This window comes from Gavia stellata, chromosome 27 (genome assembly GCF_030936135.1).
Source record: "Gavia stellata isolate bGavSte3 chromosome 27, bGavSte3.hap2, whole genome shotgun sequence".
In the NCBI taxonomy this organism is placed as follows: Eukaryota; Metazoa; Chordata; class Aves; order Gaviiformes; family Gaviidae; genus Gavia; species Gavia stellata.
The window spans coordinates 8,401,175-8,421,076 of record NC_082620.1 but is presented as its reverse complement, the minus strand read 5'-3'; the positions used below and the strand labels follow the sequence as shown (position 1 = coordinate 8,421,076).

The following is a 19,902-nucleotide window of genomic DNA, read 5'->3' as shown; positions in this document are numbered from 1 at the left end:
CATAAAAACTACCTTGATGCAATAGCATTTATGTAAACTTCCAGAGTTTCCACCAGACTGCATATAAGGAAGAACTAGTCGTCTTCTGGGTGACGCAAGCTGAAGCTTAAGACTGAAATTCCAGGGAAATTAAGAGAAACAATTCCTTTAGGACTTGTGATTTATTCTTCTGGAACAGAAGGAATTACTGCACCAACCAGCATCTAAAATGTTCTGACAGCAGATATGCATAACTATCTCTACAGAAATTATTAATGATCTGGAAAAATGCTCAGTAGCAAGCTAAAGTCTCTCTTCTCTGAGGCCAGCATTCATTGCAACAAACCCCTAACGTAATCAGCTAACTCATGAAGATTAGGAGATAGGATGCCTCGATATGACAGAAGATTTCTTAATTTCAGTTACTTTTAGGACACTTGAAGCCTAAATAGATGCATGAGGAAAACTTACTCTAAAGTTTATAAACTAGTTTATAATCTATTCCACAGCTTTTTATACTTCTTTTCTATACCTCTGTATTACATTTTAAAATAAGGAGGGGAAAAAAAAAAAGAAGGGAAAAAAGTCAATCACTTGGGTAGCCAAGTGAGGATTTAAGCACTTAATTTAGGTTCCTCCACTTCTACTACTACTATATTTATTTATTTATTTTATGTGCCTCCTTTCTGTGTGCATTAACAGCTGGTCAAATAGTAGATGCAGAACTGTAAATTTCAAAGAAAAGCAACCAGAATTCAAATCGCTACAGCTGCCCAACTGGACATCAACCATTGCAAAAAACCCCTCTGCAGCGTTAAGAGAGAGAGAACGTTCATTCTTCTCAGCTCAGGAATTTAATCAGGGGATTCTCAACACTTAACATCAAACTAAAGCTGGAAATTCAGTGAAAGTCACTCAAGTCATAACTGAAGATGGAAGGATGAAGTTCACATTTCACGCTATTTTTTCCATTATCTTATGGGTTGTGTGTCTGTCAGAAAGAAGTTGCTGCTAATCCAATAAAGGTAAAAGCAAAGGCAACAAGACAGAGAATTATAAGCGGCGGAGCAGTGCTGACAATCAAAAGGACAGTGTGCGAGGCTGCAAAGCACTGCCGACGACGGCGCAGCCCTTGTCCGCCTGGGAGAAAAGCCCTGCGGGACTGCACGAGGTTCTCGAGGACCTGCGCGGTCATCACCAGCTGCAAGCTCTCGGCCTCCGCGCAGGGTCTCGCGTCAGGCGCGCTCCTTTCTCACCGGTTGCAAATGCTGTTATGAGCTGCTAATTTAGAAACTGCTGATCAGCTAGTGGGGAGAAGAAAAATAGAATACGTATCTGACTTCCAGGTTGCAATCAAATAAATAACTCATAGGTCATCTTGAACAACTTTGAGGTAATTATAAATAGCATTAGTTCCTTTCAGACTTTGTACCTCTTCTCACTATTACTCTGAGAAATACTCACACACATGAAAGAATACTCAGATCTGCCAATTTTAGCAGGACCAAAGCCGTGAGTCCCTTGAGTCTTACACTGAACCTGCTGAACGTAAAATCAGAAGTCGATCTGTGCAAGTAGAGGCTACGTCCTATTTTCCCGGATGCTACGCAATCTAGGTTGTCAGCTGCAGCTCCCAGCCCAGGGCAGAACTGATTACTACGCCAGCAAGCCAGGACTAACACTGACCGAACTGGTAGGTCTGAAAATGAATGATGCCAGCGCAGAATCTTGGACATATTGCAATCTCCTCAACTGCTGCTTTATCTCCTCCTTGGGAAGGACGAAATCAGCCCTGCACGCTCTTGTGTCTCTGAATGAGCATGCAGGGGATTTTGGACCCTGAACTTGGCAAGTCCTCGTCAGTTTAAATACCACACAAATGCTCACTGCTATTGTAGATATAAATTAAAGCTGAGAGTAGAATTGATTGTACATTTCCCAACCCAAAATGACTTTGTTGAAAAGTTACAATTTGATTAAATCAAAGTATTCACAGGCATTAAAATATATCAGAAGTTAAAGGAAATAATCTGAAAGTATAACTCAGTTAGGTTTAAGTGAAGTATTTTTGGCCCAACTCAAAATGAAATAAAGTTTTGAAAACTCATAATGTTGTGAAAAGCAACATCCATACTGAGTAAAAAAAAAATTGAGAACAATCATTAAGACATGGAGCCAAAATTTTCTCATTACCCTCAAATAAGTCTGGTTTTATCTTGCAGGTTTCAGCATACAGCACTCACTCCTGCAACTACTTATCTACGACAAAGAGCAAAGGGAATGAACTTCATTTGCTTATGCAGTGCTGCTATTGCATGCTGAAATTTCCATAGGTAAAGCTAGAAGCTACTACTGAACATCACTGAAAAGTTGACTTCTGGTAATTATTTTTCTCTCAAAACTGCCCTATGAAAAATAAATTTGGGCTTTTCTTCCGAACACATACTTTATAATCTCATAAAAACCTCATCTAATCTAAAACCCCATCTAACTGGCATCATCAAAATATACTGCACTCCTGGAACGTGCATGGGACAAGAGTCATATCTTTACTGCTTTGTAAACGCTTGATATATTTCTAGAGCAAAATACCAAAAAAAAAAAAGAAAGAACAAAAGCATTTTTTGGTTTTGCTATGATATATATATTTAATTCTAGGTCACTGGCATCCAGTTTCCTTCTTTTTGGCTTTTCTTTTTAAAGCAGCACCATAGGTGCTAGGAGCCAACTTCAAGTCACTCTCCCTCTATTCACCCCCCCTTTCCTTTCCTTCCCAATTACTGTCCAGGTTTTTCTTTTTAGCTAGTGAGCTCTAATAGGCCTCCTACCTGATATATATTCTCTTTAATAGCTGCACAACGTGATTAACCGAATACTGCACACACCTCAGGATCACAGATTATATTAATAGAACCATCTGGCTTCTATAATGTATGTAATGTATACAATAAATCCCGATTCCAAATTTCACTCTGGAACAGAAACCTGTCCTACTCAGTGCAAACTGTTCTCACAACACTGATGTATATTCCCCGTCCTGTGTAAATAACTGGTGGCAACACACACACGCACGCGTGCCTGCAGCTCCCTCCTTCCCTGCAGTATCGGTTACAGCCTTCTCCCGCTCCCAGTCCGTCCCGCGTGTGGTTCTGAATCCAGACCTAATTCCAGGAATACCTCCTGGCACGCTCACCCTCTGCATCCGAGGAGGAACTGCTGAGCGGACCGAGGTGGGGGTTACCTTGGAAGTTAACATACAGTTTTGAAATCCCAGAGGCTATCATTCCAAAATTTGTGATGTTTTGTCTACTCTGGTGATTTAAGGTTTGTCAGAAAATGTCAGAGAGGCCACGAGGCCAAGGGCTTCCTGATGACTGAGGATTTTCTTTCACATGACCTTCCTGCAGTTGATTTTGGGCTCCAGACAGTGCTGCCTTCAGCTCTGACAGGGGCCGGCTGGCAGCAGATTCATGGGGATCTCTGGGGCATTCTGGCATTTTTAAACTGAGTAGAGGCTGTAAGACCTCCTAATCATCCGGAATATTATTTCACTAGTAATCGTCTTACAGGCGGTACGTAAATGCCAGCCTTTCAGCTTGCAGTTCATTTCGTTGCAGAAAAAAGAGTATGTGCTCAAAGGTGTGCAAACAATTAAAAATGTATCTTGATTCAAATGAATAAACACATACATAGAGTATTTTTAATTTCACCTATGATATTACCTGTGTTTTTTCAACAAGGAATCACTGAAATTAATTATACATACACTGAGAGAGAAGCAGCACTGTGAGAAAACTGTTAAAACTGTTAATGTGTGCTTGTGAATGTTTTCACAAACACAAAGTAAAGAGAGCTCACTCACCAGGACGTGTGGGTTTCACACTATTTAGGAAGCTCTTAGCTACAAAAGAGTTTATAAACCTTGAATTTGCATACATCTTTAGCATAACCAATTACTCAGGCGAAATGTCTTAAGTCTCCTCTACTCGCATTGTTCTGCAGAACTGCCTGAGCTTGCCGGCCAAGCTCAGGGCTTCGGAAAACGCAGCTCTCCAGGTGAGTTAGCCAACCGCACGGCACGGCCCAGAAAGGTGAATAAGGTGAGGCTGCAAGATGGTTGACCGTGCTACTCTACGAATACTCATCAACAGAATGTAAGATATTTTGAACCACTTACAAAAACAGGAATGGAATGAATTAGTTGACCAGCTAGCTAATGAATTACCATTTCTGCCTAATGAGATGAGGTTGCACTGATGCTGAAATAGGACTCTGACACTTATTATAAATTACTAGTGGAGTGTGTTTGGCTTTTTTCCCCCTCAAGCAGACCACTAGTCGGGCACAGGGGTTAAAGACGACAGCAATTTGGACTTGACTCTGCTACTCACACTTCCTACTCAGAGATGCAGCAGATGACCGATTCAAACCGACGTGAGTGGGTTGGTTTGTTTTGTCAAGGGAACAGCCTCCTGCCTCTCACTTCCAAAAAAGTGTAGCTGGTTTTGTTAATAACTTGAGGCCACCATAAAGTCTGTGTGTTTACGTTCGAGATGCATTATACAAAGACAAGGTGACCTCTCATAGCTGTCTATGCCTGAAGTTAAACGGACACTTTTATCTTAAGAGATACTGTTCAACAGAGATGCATGTCATTTGGAACAATGTGTATAAATAGCTCAGCAATACATTTCGGACACTTTCCCCTCAGCTACAGCAATTCACTTATTCAAGAAAATAAGACAGCAGGTTATAAATTAGTGCTAAAAGAACAAATAAATGTCATTGCTCTTTGGTTCACACCAGTGGCTGTAGTGATTTAACTATGAACTTGCCTAGAGCGGAAGGGAGGAGAATCACAGAATCACCAAGGTTGGAAAAGACCTGTAAGATCCATCAAGTCCAACCACCACCCCAACCCCACCATGCCCACTAAACCATGTCACGCAGTGCCACGGCCACATGTTTTTTGAACACCTCCAGAGATGGTGACTCCACCACCTCCCTGGGCAGCCTCTTCCAGTGCTTCACCGCTCTCTCAGGAAAGACATTTTTCCTAATACCCAGCCTGAACCTCCCCTGGCGCAACTTGAGGCCATTTCCTCTTGTCCTGTCACTTGTCACTTGGGAGAAGGGACCAACACCCCCCTCCCCACAACCCCCTTTCAGGCAGTTGTAGAGAGTGATGAGGTCTCCCCTCAGCCTCCTCTTCTCCAGATGGAACAACCCCAGGTCCCTCAGCCGCTCCTCATAAGACTTGTGCTCCAGACCCCTCACCAGCTTTGTCGCCCTTCTCTGGACACTCTCCAGCACCTCAATGTCCTTCTTGTAGTGAGGGGCCCAAAACTGAACACAGGATTCGAGGTGCGGCCTCACCAGCGCCGAGTACAGGGGCACGATCACCTCCCTACTCCTGCTGCCCACACTGCTTCTGATACAGGCCAGGATGGCGTTGGTCTTCTTGGCCACCTGGGCACATTGCTGGCTCATACTCAGTCGGCTGTCAATCAACACCCCCAGGTCCTTTTCTGCCAGGCAGCTTTCCAGCCATTCGTCCCCAAGAACCAACTTAATCTACAAAAAGGTCTTATTTAAAATTGCATGAGGCATTCACATCGTATCCGTACTTTGCACTAACTTGCCAACAGAGAACACGGTAAATGGCCATTAACCACCCTCATCACCCATCCTACTGAAACTACTGGAAATCGAGACCTGTGCCGAGGCACGCTGTTGACACCTTGTTGTGACGCATGTGGTTACAGTTGACTCAAACGTACTGGAGATATGGAAAGAGCAAACTTAACCACTGCTAGTCTTCTTAACTTGGCCTGATTTATGGGTTCAGAACCCCCCGAGACCTCTTTATGGAATCATTTGTCATACACACACACATGCTATACAATCAAGCCCAAACATCTGTATCACAGAAATTAAACGTACAATGTTATTCCTGCAAAATAATTTAACCATCACTTTCTTCACCGACTTTTCTGTGCCAGCCCTACACCTTTTTTTTTACTTTACATGCTTCATTTCAGCAAAATCAAGGATGCAAACTTCTTAGAAGTACTTAGTTTCCATGGAAACCTAAGCTGACCGCAACATTATTGTTCTCAAGAGGGAACTGACTTTACTATATGTTCATTCACTGAATTAATGGACTCCTGGTTCTTTTATTAGCAGCTCTCTAACAATGGAAAGAGAGAAATGTTATAAAAAAGACTCTCAGACAACTGTCCACTCTTTTGTCCAGGGCTTATTGGAATGACGCAAGTCTATTCAAGAAAAGATTACAAAAATCAACTCAAAGCTGCCTCTGTTTGTGGCAGCTAAACATACCTTTATTTCATAAAGATACAACCTGTAAAACAAGCAAATTAAAGCTCTTTCTGAAATTGTAACTGTAAGGCAATGAGCACGTTTAAACTGGACTTTAACTGTGGTATTGTTACACAATCTCGCAGGGTTTTGTGAAGCATCATTAACCTCCAGTTCTGGTCACTGTGCAGTGCTGCCCAAGAGCTCTCCAGAGTCTGGTACATTTTATAAGGACGTGCTCTCCTTTTTTAAGCTTAATTTAAGCACACAAAAGCAGGCGGTATTTTTAAAATAATGCAGTCTGGTTAATAGTGTAAATTCTCCCTAAGTATGAAGACTGTTTTAAAACCACTAAAACTGGGGATTTGATTCTTCAATATACAGAACTGAAAGATGGAGAAATATCCCTGAAATTTGGATTTTTAAGTCTTTACTAACCGTTTCAGAACACCTTTTATTAGACATAGATAATGAATATATTCATAATACGTATTAAACGCAGAGACGCAAATGGGTTTTGTGCAAAGTGCTGCAAATCCAGTAACTTTAAACAGCTCAAGTTAAAATCTCTAAGCCAATCCCTCTCTGCATGTGTAATATTATGACAGACTGTGCTGAGGCCTGAGGGTGTATGGCCCAGCTAGTAATTGCTCCACAAAAGACAGTTAACAGTTCCCTTGCTCTTCTCTAACTACCTTCCTGACTGCTTATTGAAGTCTGATTTCTTACTCCTCTGGGTCATCATTCATCAGTCCTACAGATCCCACGGGGAGAGACCGACCAGACCTTGCCATATCCCGTGTTGCCAGAGGCCATTTCTGACGGCCCATGATATAGAAAATGTCTTCACAGCAATCCAGTGGGACAAACTATGGTTATAATACCCAAATAATCATTTTGCAAATTATCATAATTATCAATCAATCATCTTGTGTGAACAATGTGTTTCTGAAGTATCAGATGGTTCCTGTGACCTGTAGCATTTTGTATATAATAATAAACCTTGAGAGATTTATGGCCCTATCCCACTTTGCATCTGCAGTAACAAAACATTAGTTGGTTTTTACTTTTGTTTCAGGAATAAAAGCTTTCCATCTACCTAGGTTTCTTGTTTACTACTTGATGCTTTCTAAGAGATCAAGATTCCTGATCTCACACAGTTTATTTTTAAAAAAATCTATGTGATTTGGGAGTAGAGAATAAATTACTGTGCTGCATAAATTTTAGTTTATAGTGGCATCAGCATTGTATTACCAGCTTCTAGTATTTTGCAATGTAGGTATGAAGACAGACGAAGTAAGGGAAAAAATTGGTTTTGTCTTCAGTTTTTGTTGGTGTGTTTTGTACAATACCAGATTGAATCCAACTCTTTTGAAGCTGATAGCATCTCCCGCTCCCTGTGCAGTACATTCTTGTTAATGGATAAATTCAAGCTCTCGAGAAAGTCAAAGAATAAATTTAAAGCCTTTTGCCAAATGCCTATCCTATTGGATTTTGATAAGACGGCTATTGAGCTTTAATAATGTCTTCTATCCTTTTTCAGCTGGCCCTTAACATGTCTCTTTATTTGTCCCTAAAGCCTCTTCAGCGATGCCTTTTTATTACAAGTCTCTCAGCTTGCTCTCAAGGGAGACAGGGTCGACAAGAGTGATAGATAGATAACTCTATAGATTATCTCCCACAGATGTTTTCTCTCCAGTAGCCCCTCAGGCTATTCCCTCTAAGTAAACAGAAACTAAATAGAGAGTCTACTGAAGAGAGAAGTCCCTGAGGTCTCTTGTCACCACAGTCAGAAAAACAGCCCGTCCAGAGGAGGCTGGCTCTACGCGCAGAGCCTCCTTCAGCAGGATTCTCAAACCATCATCCAAAGTGACTTTTCGAGGAGAGATAAATACACCTAGCATAGCTCCTTGGAAAAAAAGGTGTCTCGTAATGGACACCGGCCTTGTTTCCTGCCGGAGGAAGTCTAAATCTTTCATCTCCCTCTCAAAGTTCAATCAAAATGACAATGAAGATAATGATAACGAGCCATTTTTTCAATGTATTAAATGCAGCGGAGAAGCTTACAAAACTCAGAGCAAGAAAACATGTGAGCTGCTCTCTAAGCAAAATAAACAGACTGCAGGAAGATGGCTTGGAAAAAAAGACGTTTGGGAATACAGGACAATATACCCACAGGTATAACTTACACATTTGTGCACATCTCTGAATGTATGCATTCAGTTCACCAAAAAAAAGGGAATCTCCTATTTCAGCATTACTTTCACAATCAATTATTTAAATTTAAACGAACAGGATGAGAAGCTGATGTATATTTGTGCAAGTTAAACTAAATACCAGCAAGGAAAACAGATAAGAGGAAAACTTGTTAGGAGTACACCACGTTTTAGTCTATGGCACAGCACGTTTCCAGATATGGAAAAAATGATCCTAGATACAGGTCCTTTAATAATATTGCTAGAAATCTTAATTCTTGTGAGACAGCCACTAACAAACAAATCAGCTTTCTGGTGTTAGTGGTCCCAGCAGAAATAACAGTAATACAAACTGAAAAATACTGGACATAGTGGGAAAATACTTCTTATTTTGCTCCAAGCCAAAAAAGCGCCTGCTTTATTATACAATATAATAGTGTCTGCTATGCTACATCTTCAGACTTCACAGAGTCACAAAGGTTGGAAAAGACCTGTAAGATCATCAAGTCCAAGACTTTTCACTGCCTTTCAGTTTATCCAAAGTTACGTAAGAAAGCATTTTTTTTTCTGGCAGCTTAACAGCAGAAATAACACTGGGGTCAATTTTTAAGCAGCAATTGCTTCCTGTGAATCTTCCTACACCTCTCACTGCTATCACGCTTCCCTTCCCTGCCCTATTTTTTTTTACTGTTTTTACAGATTTTTCTCTGCATTCCAGTGTTTTTTTTTCTTTCTAGTCCTTGTTACTACCCAATTCTGAACCTGTGATACAGCAGTGAGTCAAATGAGCCACTGAAAATCATGGTCCCTCTGTCCGGCTCTGACGTCCTTTTCTCCTGGTTTAAATCAGCCCACCCACTACAGTTACATTTGTCTCCAGTCACCTTCCCACCACCAACTTATCTCTGAAGGAATAGGAATAAATAGAAGTCAGATCTCAACTATTGTGTCTTCAGGGATATGACAACTGAATGATTTAGAGGGGTTGGAAAAGGAAATCTTCTCCCAAGGTTTTGTACCACTGGAGCAAGACGCTGGAGTACTACTTACAAACAATTTTCAGATGCTACAAAAATTGTGCAGAATGATTTTTCATTCTTTATTTTTCATTTTCTCCTGACTGAAAAGCTGTCTAGCAGTAGTATTTTCACAAGCCATAAAGTTTAGACTTGAACTCTTTACCTTACTGCTTTGACCTTTTTTACCCTAGCTGTAAAACCCTACTGCCCATCCTTCAATAAATTTATCACCTCATAAACTCCCACTAGTGCTTCTCTACAATGCATTTAAAAGACAGAAGTGGAAGGCCAGTCCTTCCCCCCTTGTCAAGTATCATAATTGTCCAGTTTTATACCTGCTGTACAGGAAAATATTTAAGGACACAGCATTTTTCAAAGACATGTAGTTTTTGCAACATTCTCCTTTGAAATAAAAGTAATGAAGTTTAAATACGAACCCGTGTATTGAACATATAAAGCTGCCAGTCTCACATTTCCTTCTACCATTGTTTCATACAAAGCCTGCTCTCTTTAGGGTAACGCAGGTTCTGCGAGGTAAGGATGTAGAATTTATTTGTGATGTTGTAATTAAAGACTGAGAAAGAAATAGCTGAGCAGTCCTAAGCCATGGAGAATTTACTCCATCCTTGTGATAAGTGCGTTGTGATAATAAGAACCTGCCACCTTGTCACCATGTCTGTTCAGACAAAAGGATCCCACAGAGGCAGAGACAAACACCAAATGAGTTATGGAGATGAACAAGGTAAAAAGTTCAGCAGTATTGCGATAGGTCCTTTGCAAGGTCATTGGATGGTCAAAGGACGTTTCATATTGGTAGCCTGGCTTTCTAAAATAAAAGCTTATTTTTCTCGACATGGTAAGAATAGAATGGTCCATACCGGACATGTGTCTGAGTATCTTTTCCCAAACTAACTCTGGAGCCTGACAAGTATTATATTTCACTTTGTTTGGCAGAGTGAAACAAGTGTTTCCTTTTAGTTTTCAGCATTAAGAAACGGTATTGAAGCTCACCGAAAGGCATGAATAAAAATGGCAGTTGTTGCAAGTTCCAATTTAAAATATTTTCCACTTTCAAAAACTCCCATTTTATGAATAGGACTGTGAATACCCATTATAAGACAATTGCATATGAAAAGAATTACAGCTAGCTCATTATTTCAACAGGGACACACAACCACTAGGCATCCAGAGAGGATATAATCAAGTATGACTTGTAACACTTTACTTTAGTAAAGCCGTTAACCAAAAGATAGCCATGGAAAGAATGTCATTTTAGTGTTGCTGAGAATAACCCCAACCAAAATAGTAGACTGGCTACTGAAATATGTAGTGTTGAGGCTGCCTCACAGCTACTATGAAGAAATTTGTACAGCTGGGCTGTATTTGGAACACATTTTTCTCTGGTCAGTATTATAGTTTAAGTATCGCAATGTGATGAAAAGCACCGGTAATACATCATATGAGTTAAATTTTATCCTTTCGTATATCTATTCCTTCTCCCTTGGACTTCACGTAAGCCACATTTACATGGTGAAATGACCTCTAAAAATTTAGCACTTTTAACAAAGGACCAACATTTTCTTTTACTGGAAAAAAGGTAAATGAGGTTTTTCGATTTGGACTGGTAGCTGTTTATACTGTAGCTGAATCAAGGAACACTTCAAACTACTATTTTCTTTTTCATAAATACTGGAATCACAGAAAGACAGAAAATTATGCCAACAGAACCACAATACTTAATCCAAGAAAGCAACAGCAAACATTGGAAGATTTTTACGACGCTATTGTGATACACACCTTTGTTCAAAAGTAAGAAGAGAAAGAAGTGTCTAGGTGTATTTCGAAGCCAGACAGTAAAATAACTTGCATAAGATTGATCCATGTCCTACCTTTTTTATAGTGCCCTCTTGGGAGGTCACCTCGGGATCAGTCAGTATTTGCTAAGGAAAAACAAAATAGAAAAAAAATTAAGTTGAGTTGCAACTAAGAATGTTAAAAAATGATAAAGATTATTATTGTTATTATTGTTGTTATTATTATTAAAAGCCAAAACTCTCAACTGCAACAGAGCCACACAGACATTTTGGAAGTTAGATGGAAGGCTTACACCAGAACTACTATTATATTCTCCCACACATTGTAACGTTTTCTGCAGTTTCTATAAATAATTTCTTTAGATGCAGCTGACGAGAACATGTGTTTCTTTCCCACATGGCAGGTGATGTGGAATATGGGCACTACAAGGCTGGAGACCTGGGGGCTCTCCGAGAGCGAGTCCCTCCGGAGCAGGCGACCAAAGCCAGCTGCCAGTGCCCGGCTCGCGCTGCCGGCAGGCCAGCTCACGAACGGGGACAGGGTCAGCCTCCCCGTGTGACGCTGGAGGCATCTTCCACCTCACAAACACGAATGCTCTCCCCACCTGAGGCAGGTGCTCAGGCAAGAACCGCTGTGGTGATACAAGTCATTAAAACGCGGCTGTGTTCTACCTCAGATTAGATCTAGGTCAGCAGGCTTTCAGGGAGGTCAAGTACCTAAACTTTATATCACACTGGATAGCCCCGTCAGGATAAACATGCTCTACAAGGACTTGACCGAGCAGCCGGACTCCAAGGAAGTAAGTAGTTTCACCGCCCTCAGTGAGGATCTCGGATGTCTAAGGTTAAACAGATACTCAAGTGCTAGGGTGGGGTCAAGGTACCCAGGACTTCCAGACCCAGGCAATGTATTTTGGCTAACAAAAGAAGAGCGGAAAAAAGCTCTAAGGAACAGAGATCAAAATGCAAGGAAAGCCAAGATAAAATGAGAATGGTTGTACATTGCAAAGGGCCCTTACTTAAAAACAAAAAAGAAAAATTAAAAAAGAAATAAGGAAGGGCCAAGGAGGCTCTGTTGCATTTCAGCAGCTGAGGATTTGGCACAAAGTTCTTGGACCCCTTTGACCATGCCCAGGTGAGACCAACCAATTTACAAATTTCAGAAACGTTGGCAAATATCTCCGAGCTCAGCTGTAATAACAACGTGTCATGTTTTAAATAGTAAGAATCCTAAACCATTCTGTATTTTACAACAGCTCTAATAGATACTGAAATTGCGGTTTAGAAAGTAGCTGAAAGCAAATAGGACCAAGAGGTGAATACCAGAGCAATAAAAATCTGTGTGTTCCTGCACTTGTGTGTGCACATACACATGCTGAAATCTCACCCTGAAGTACTGGAAGTTAACTCGCTATCATGCACAGGTAGAAGCACGTGTCACCAAGCTGCTGGGGAACTGCTGGCTGTTCCCGAGCGCAGAGCGCTCCCGTTACTCGCACTGGGAACTAGCGACCCCCAGAAGCCTTTTGAGAATTAGGCCATGAAACTTCAGAGCTGTAATATAAATATGCCTATGCTAAATTACTTAAAAGCCTTCATGGAACACTGGTGCTTTCAAATGAAGACACTTAACTATAATTATTATATGCAAAAAATCTTTAAATACAATTGGTTAAGTATGTGCATTCAGAGTGCATAATCCACCCGTTCAACATGACCATAAACGTAGAGGGGAAAAAAAAATCAAAATGAAGTGCAAATTGGGCTGTGGTATAGTCCTGTATAAACAGCCTTAAGAGTCAGGAATTCCTGAGTCTGAATCTAAATGCCAACACAAGCTTCTTTTTGTTGGTTTGGATAGATCTGCGCACGAGGGGCAAGTTCTGTTCTCAAATCATATTTATTTTTTTTTCCCCTTCAATTCATAGCAGATCCCGAATTTCAAAATTCTTAGAGAACAGAATTTCTGTAAAAAGTATTTCATACATATTCAGAAGTGGTACTTCTACAGAAAAGCATCAGGGGCTGTTTTTCTAACTGTTCATTCAGAATATTTCAAAATGGTTGATTTTTGACAAGGTGAAATATTTTTTCAGTTTCCTTCTATTACAGAACTTCTGGGGAAACAAACCCTGATTTCCTGAAGAATTTTGATTTCGATGGAACCACCTCCACACTCAAACTATCAGAACATTCACATGTGGGAAAAGGTATTTTAGCAGTACTGGGAGATTAGGAACTCTTTTTAGATGGTATTTTCCATGCCTCCTTTACACCAGACCTTAAAAAAGCAAGATGATTATGTCCAAAACGCAACAGTATGGGACTAAGTTCTGCCACAGGCTTCCCGCAGTAGCTTGGACACGGCCCGTAACCTGACTGTGCCTATTTCCTATTTGCCCATGTCGCTAGAACAGGCTGACTGTTTGACGTTGAAGTCGGTTTGGTATTTGGCGGGGTGTGGTGTGTGCGCGCAGGGGCAGAGGACAGAACCCAAACCCTCCTGCTGCCGAACCCCTGCCAGGGCTCCGACAGAGCCTTCAGAAACCTTCCCGGGCCGCGGAGGGAATTTCAAAATTCTTCTGCTGCATTCCCAGTTTGGAATGCAAACTGTCTGACAACACCTTCCCAGACGATGGAAATTCAACAGGCAGACCAGGTATGCTGGCGTACTGTAAGCTCTGAGGGGCAACGGCTGCCCTGCGAGAGCGCTCTCTGCAGCAACAGGAGACCTTGATGACTGCAATGCTGTGATGTAAATAGTACCTCCTAATTAAATGAGAAGGGGAGAAAGAGGGAAAGTAAGTACCAGATGTGATGTTTATTAATAAAGAATAACAAAAGATACTTTGAAAATCTACTCATTGGGTAATTTTAGCTCAGGCTGGACTTCATCTTATGCGAATGCCGTAAGACTAAATATAGTGCTTGACGTGTACAGTGGCCTGCACTTTTGCAGTTAACACAGATGTTCTTGAATGTACTCAAAATTTACACCATATGCTTTTTCTATCAACTGATATGTTGATTTTAGCCAAAAGAAAGACAACATGTCAGCAGCAGCCACGTCAGAAAAACTTGTGTTTTAGGAATCTGGTTGGAGGTGTATCTCCTCCGACCGTTGCTGAATTTCACTGCGTTTCATTTCCTGGCTTCGGGGAACTGGTGGCAACAGAACCCCGACTTAGTTACATTAGTTAGGGATGTGCTACAATTTTTGCAAAGCCTCCTGAATGTATACTAAACATGTCAAGTAACACCATGTGATTCTTTTTGAAAAACAGTTTACAAGCTGGCATTCTCCAGCTGCAGTTAACCCTAATTTGATTACATTACCCAGACAGATCACAATGAGCTTATATAAATAGTAACGTTATCCATTCATTCCGTGAGCTCAGATAAACCGTCATTTAAAAAAAAAAACAAAACAAAAAAACCAAAAAACTTAAATAGGCATGGCGTGATGCATTCAGCAAACTCTAACGGCAAAGAAGATGACAGACTAGAATCTGCCCCTGTTGTACCACTGTGAATCTTGATTTTTAAGAAGTATTTCCACGTCTGCTCCAAGTTGGAAACAGAAGAGAATGCCCAATAATTCCAGAGAAGTTGGTATGCAGATAACAGCACTTTTTTCAATAACTTGTTCTTCATTATCATCTGATTCTTTAGTAAGACCTCAGTACATCACCGCTGAAGTCAGCAAAACTTAAAGCTAAGCAAGCACGTCAATGTTTCAATCAGTGCCCAGGTATCCACCCTTGAAGCCCGCACTTCCCAAGCTATCCTGCTCTATGCCCACCCTGCAGAGCCCCTTGCACCCTCCATCCCCGGTCAGCCCAGGTCTGCACTGCAGGGACACCACTTCCAACTCTGGAACCCAGGTCGTGCCACCCGCAGTGTCTCAGACCTGCCTCTTCTTCAGGGAACACCATGCATCCAGATCAGAAAAAAAACTATCTTGAAAACACTTGTTTTGCCTTAAATTAGCTGAGGGACTCCGATTCTTACTTGCGCGCAAGTTCACGTTGATACTTCAGATGAAACCAGGGGCTATGCCCCTACTGTGCCTAAGGCGCTGTTGTTCATAGGTAAGTTACCCTGCCTGACTGAGATGCGATAACTGCACTGTCTGCACGGTCACCCGGTGCAGATGTGCACAATATGACATGCAGAGCAAACATTCTCTTCCAGCCAGCTTGTTACGGGCTTTAAAAACGTCTCAGTTGTGCTACTGAGAAACATTCATACCAGCCCAGCAATCATCCCAACCTGATACTGTGCATCCTAATCCTGATCGGTATCTGCCACCTCCAGGACATGGTCTCTAAGCAGGGAAAACCGTTTGACCAGCTGCGATGCGCACCGGGTAAAACATAACTGCGTATTTCCATGGAGCTACCTCTCCTGTCCAACACACGGACAGCGGCTCAAGTATCCACACGCTTCACCTACTTTCTGCACCTCTATTCCAACTCGGCTCAGAAGAGAACACTGTTATTAAGCTACAAATCTTGTTCTTCACCATTTCCATTAATTACTCCTTTAAAGGTTTTATCCTGCAAAGTCCTCAGAGTGCTGGCCCTGACCCAGCCGGGTATTTAAGCGAGTAGTATCAGTAACAGAAATGCTCACACAGAGAAGCGTTTTTCTGGAGGGAGGCCAGGAGCACAAAGCACCTTCTGGGGTACAGCCCTCCAGCACGGAGCATCGCAACTCCTCTCAAGTACCGCAGCCGTCCCCACCTCCGGAGGCCGTGCGCTGTGCTGCAGCACCTCGGTCTCCGCAGGAGCACTGACGGTGTTCAGGACGCTCCCCTTGCAGCGGGTCCAGCACAGGTTCGACGTGGGCTGTGGGGGTTTTGGTACGAGAAAATGAATCTTTTTTTCCGCTGGCTGCTAGTACGTGTTGGCTCACTTGGCTCCAACGCGTACAGAGATTCTTTACAACTTTATGCCTGTCTCTGTCTGGCTTCAGCAAATATCACAATAACATTCTCACTCCCTGGTGCCCAAGGACAATTTTACAAAAAGAAAAAAAGCATGTGAAGTATTTTTCATTGTTGCTATTTGCCTGAGACATGAAAAGCCATTACTCATTATATTGACAAATGCTGTTGCTGCAGCAGTAAAGAGCTAATCAACTCTGCCATTAACAGCTCCGTAGATTGCAAACAGCAAACGCACAAGCAGGAAAGGGTTGGTTTATTTATTAACAATTTGCCAATTTTGAAGTGAAACCAAAAAGCTGATTTGTGCAAAATGTAACACTCTCACCAACAGCTGTTGCTCTTCTAGTTCCTCCATGAAGTTTGGCATTCCAGATAAAAGTCTGCTACAGTACGTAGCCAGGTTATCAAAAACTCACTGCTGCTTTGCAGCAACTCCTTCTATCACATACTCTAGATGCATCAGTACCCAAATACGAACATCATGCTGGGTAGCATAGAACTTCAAAACGGCACACAGAACCAATACAAAATCCATTGAACTAATTTGCAAACAATCATTACATAAATCTAAAAAATTAAACAGCAAATTTAGTAAGCTCTGAACTCTCTGCAGAAGAAAAATACCTCCTTGAAAAGCCTATAAATTGAGGTCCAAAGACTGAGTTGCCTGAAGTTACATAGTAAATCAGTGGCAAAATTCTCAACCTTTTGCCCTCGCTAACAGACCTTGGAGTTGCCCAATTGAATAAACTGGAATAATTAATAACCTGATCTATTCTCACCAAGGCTATCAAGTCCTGAAATACAAATGGAACTATCAGTTCTCTTCTCTGCATGAATGTTATACAGATTGCCAAACAGTGCTTCATGAGCTACAACAGCTCGTGCAAAACGCACTAAGGGTGTTAATCCGGTTCGTGTTGTTATTTGAGTATCGGCAGGGAATAAGCTGGCTTAATATTAATTTTAATCCAGATGCCTTCTGTGTAAACATTTTCACCTGTAGCTTGAGTATCTGTTTTTACCTTCCAGCACAGAGAATCACTCGTCATCTGAGCTTCCTGAAGTCCCTTAAACACTGTCATGATTAATGCCTATTTTTGATACATGATGCTTTTGTCTTTATAAATACAACATCACTCAGCTAGGGAAGCCTTGCCCAGGAATGGCTTTAAAACACAATCATCCCAAGACCCCCCCCAAGGTGGAGCTATGGAAAAGGTCAGAAATTATATCTGCTGGTGTAGGCCGAACAAGTTGATTAAAAAGCACTATAATGCTATTCGTGCATACAAGATTAACTCTGTTGGTAACAGACCTCAAAGGAATGTGGGTTCATGAGGACAGAAGAACCGTATGAGCACGGTATTAAAGAAAACACACATAAAACACACAGAAACCTAATCTGGGGTTGCCAGGTTTACACTGTGCTTCGTTACTGTCATTGGGTTTTCCACCAGGCAGCTGTCCCATCACTGCATAAACTGCTAAAGAATAAGTCTTTTCGAACCCTTCAACCTCCTCTGCAGCTCGGAGCAAGAAGGATGAGCAAGACAAGCTTTTGAAAGCTGCAGACAGCATGGCATGGGCTCACCCTGGTGATGGCTGTAAGCACGTTGCTCAACGTTGCATTCAGGAGCTGGATCAGTCCTTTAAAACACATCGGCTAACAGCCCTACAATAGCTAAGTAACAGAGATGATGTTCTTTCATAGTAAAGCCAGAGGCAGAAGGAACCCACAGAAAACCATTTCAGCACTTAAGGATTTTTTCTACTAGCTGTATTTTTAAAATACAGGGATTTTATAGCACTTTCTGGCCTACAAGTTACCAAAATTTTACGTTTTCTACAGTAAGTAAATTTGTGAAGCCCTATTAACTTAAGGAAATTTTCAATATCCTGCCTTGGGAATTTGAAATGAATGTGCCTGGAATTAAGAGGAAAGGGAGGAAAGCTCTTGTCTGAGAGGAAGAATTTCCTTTCCTGGCTGGTGAGTGAAGGAGGATGAAGAGCACTACTCTGACTGGCAAGAAACAAGCCAAGGGCTGAAAAGAGTATAAAGAATAAACCAACCATTCACTGCTAAGGGCAACCCCAGCACAATTGGGAACACTGTAGAGCAGCCAAACTGTGGGTTGTGCACCAGTAACAGCCTGCAAAGCCGTGGTGTGCACTCCACAGACCATTTTATAACCATTTATTTTTCAGTTGAAAGTCTGAACAAAAAGGTGGTACAGTGCTGCATGAAAAATGTTCAAAATCAGGAGGGATCCGTGGCCCCGAATTTCTGGTAATCTGCCACAGGAACACCTTAGCACTTATGTCCTGTATGGCTTTACAGAGGAATTTATCCCGTTTGCCACCTTCCAGGGGAACGAAATGCAGTTTACAGAGGTGAATCACTACAAGTTATTCTAAAGGGTGGTCAAAAGAAAGGAACATCCTAAGTCATCTTTTAGTAAGAAATAGCACCTTCTTATCATGCGAAACAAACTTCTATGCATCCAGAAAGGTGCAGGAAAATGTCAGGGGTAGTTAATGGTAAGAAGGATGAACGCCAGACATTAAGAACGTGTTTAAGAGCAAAGACTGCAAGAAAGAAAATAAACATGCAATTTACATACATGGAATCGCAACTTCTGTATCACTTTTTTAAGAACTAACTCCTCCGTGACATTGTGATCAAGTTCAACTGCAAATAGCAGGAAGTTAAACAGAATCTAATGGAGAGCATTTGTAATAACTTCAATAAGCTGAGGACTTGAGACTTTCAGCCAAGACAAATAAGAGAGGGTACTGATTAGTAAATGTCACTGTTTCTCTTGCCAAGCACTCAGGGACTGGTGATAGGAGAGTATTAAACATAATCTCACAGTCTTTAGGGGCTCTTTGATTTTATATTGCATTCTTATCAGGTTCTTAAAGTCCAGTGTTAATGAGCATGAGAAATGCACTTGATAGTTTGGCAGTTTTGCTAAAAGAAAACGTGTTTCATTCATTACATGCGTTCCTTGGATCCACGTTAGAGATGCATTTCCCTTTCATATGGCACCACATCTAACCTCCCTCTATTCTTTTTCTCCTTTTCAGCAATCCAACATCACCTTTAGCAACCACCTATATACTATTACTAGTCGAAAAAAATAGGTTTTACCAACTACAGCGAATGAGCTCTTTAAGGACCCTGGAGCAGAGATGAAACGTTTACATAGTAAGTGCACACCCACTGCATCCCCCTTTTGCAACATACAGCGATTCTTGAAAGAAGAGTAAGTCCCAATTAATAATGTAAGCCTGTAAGTCTTTTGTCTAGTATTTTGCTCACTTCTTGAAACACCTCCCAGAAAAGAAATATGTAACAGTACACATGAGAAAAAAGACGTTTAAATTAATTACAATTTTCTTTTTAAAACACCCTTACAAAGATTATCTAGAACTCCCTTTTCCCTGAAGAGAAATTCCATTATAAAACTGAATTCTGAAAAGACAAAAGGGACCCTTCTCTCTATGCCTAGCGCTGAGCAGTGTGTACAGTCTAAGGATTAAAACAGAAGTTCTAAGTATTGAATTGTACCTGTATTGACTCAGTTTGTTCACCTTCAAACCTGGGAACATGTCTACCA

General features: G+C 41.3%; 1 protein-coding gene across 1 annotated transcript in view; it reads right to left on the bottom strand.

The window, feature by feature from the left end:
* Positions 1–19,902, bottom strand: part of PRDM16 (PR/SET domain 16) — a 219,821-nt gene that overhangs the window by 155,402 nt on the left and 44,517 nt on the right. The window contains exons 3-4 of the mRNA XM_059829873.1: positions 11,404–11,454; positions 9,850–9,852 (exon numbers count right to left, since the gene is read on the bottom strand). Of these exons, the coding sequence (XP_059685856.1) occupies positions 9,850–9,852; positions 11,404–11,454 (54 nt within the window). The remainder of the gene's footprint in view (positions 1–9,849; positions 9,853–11,403; positions 11,455–19,902) is intronic.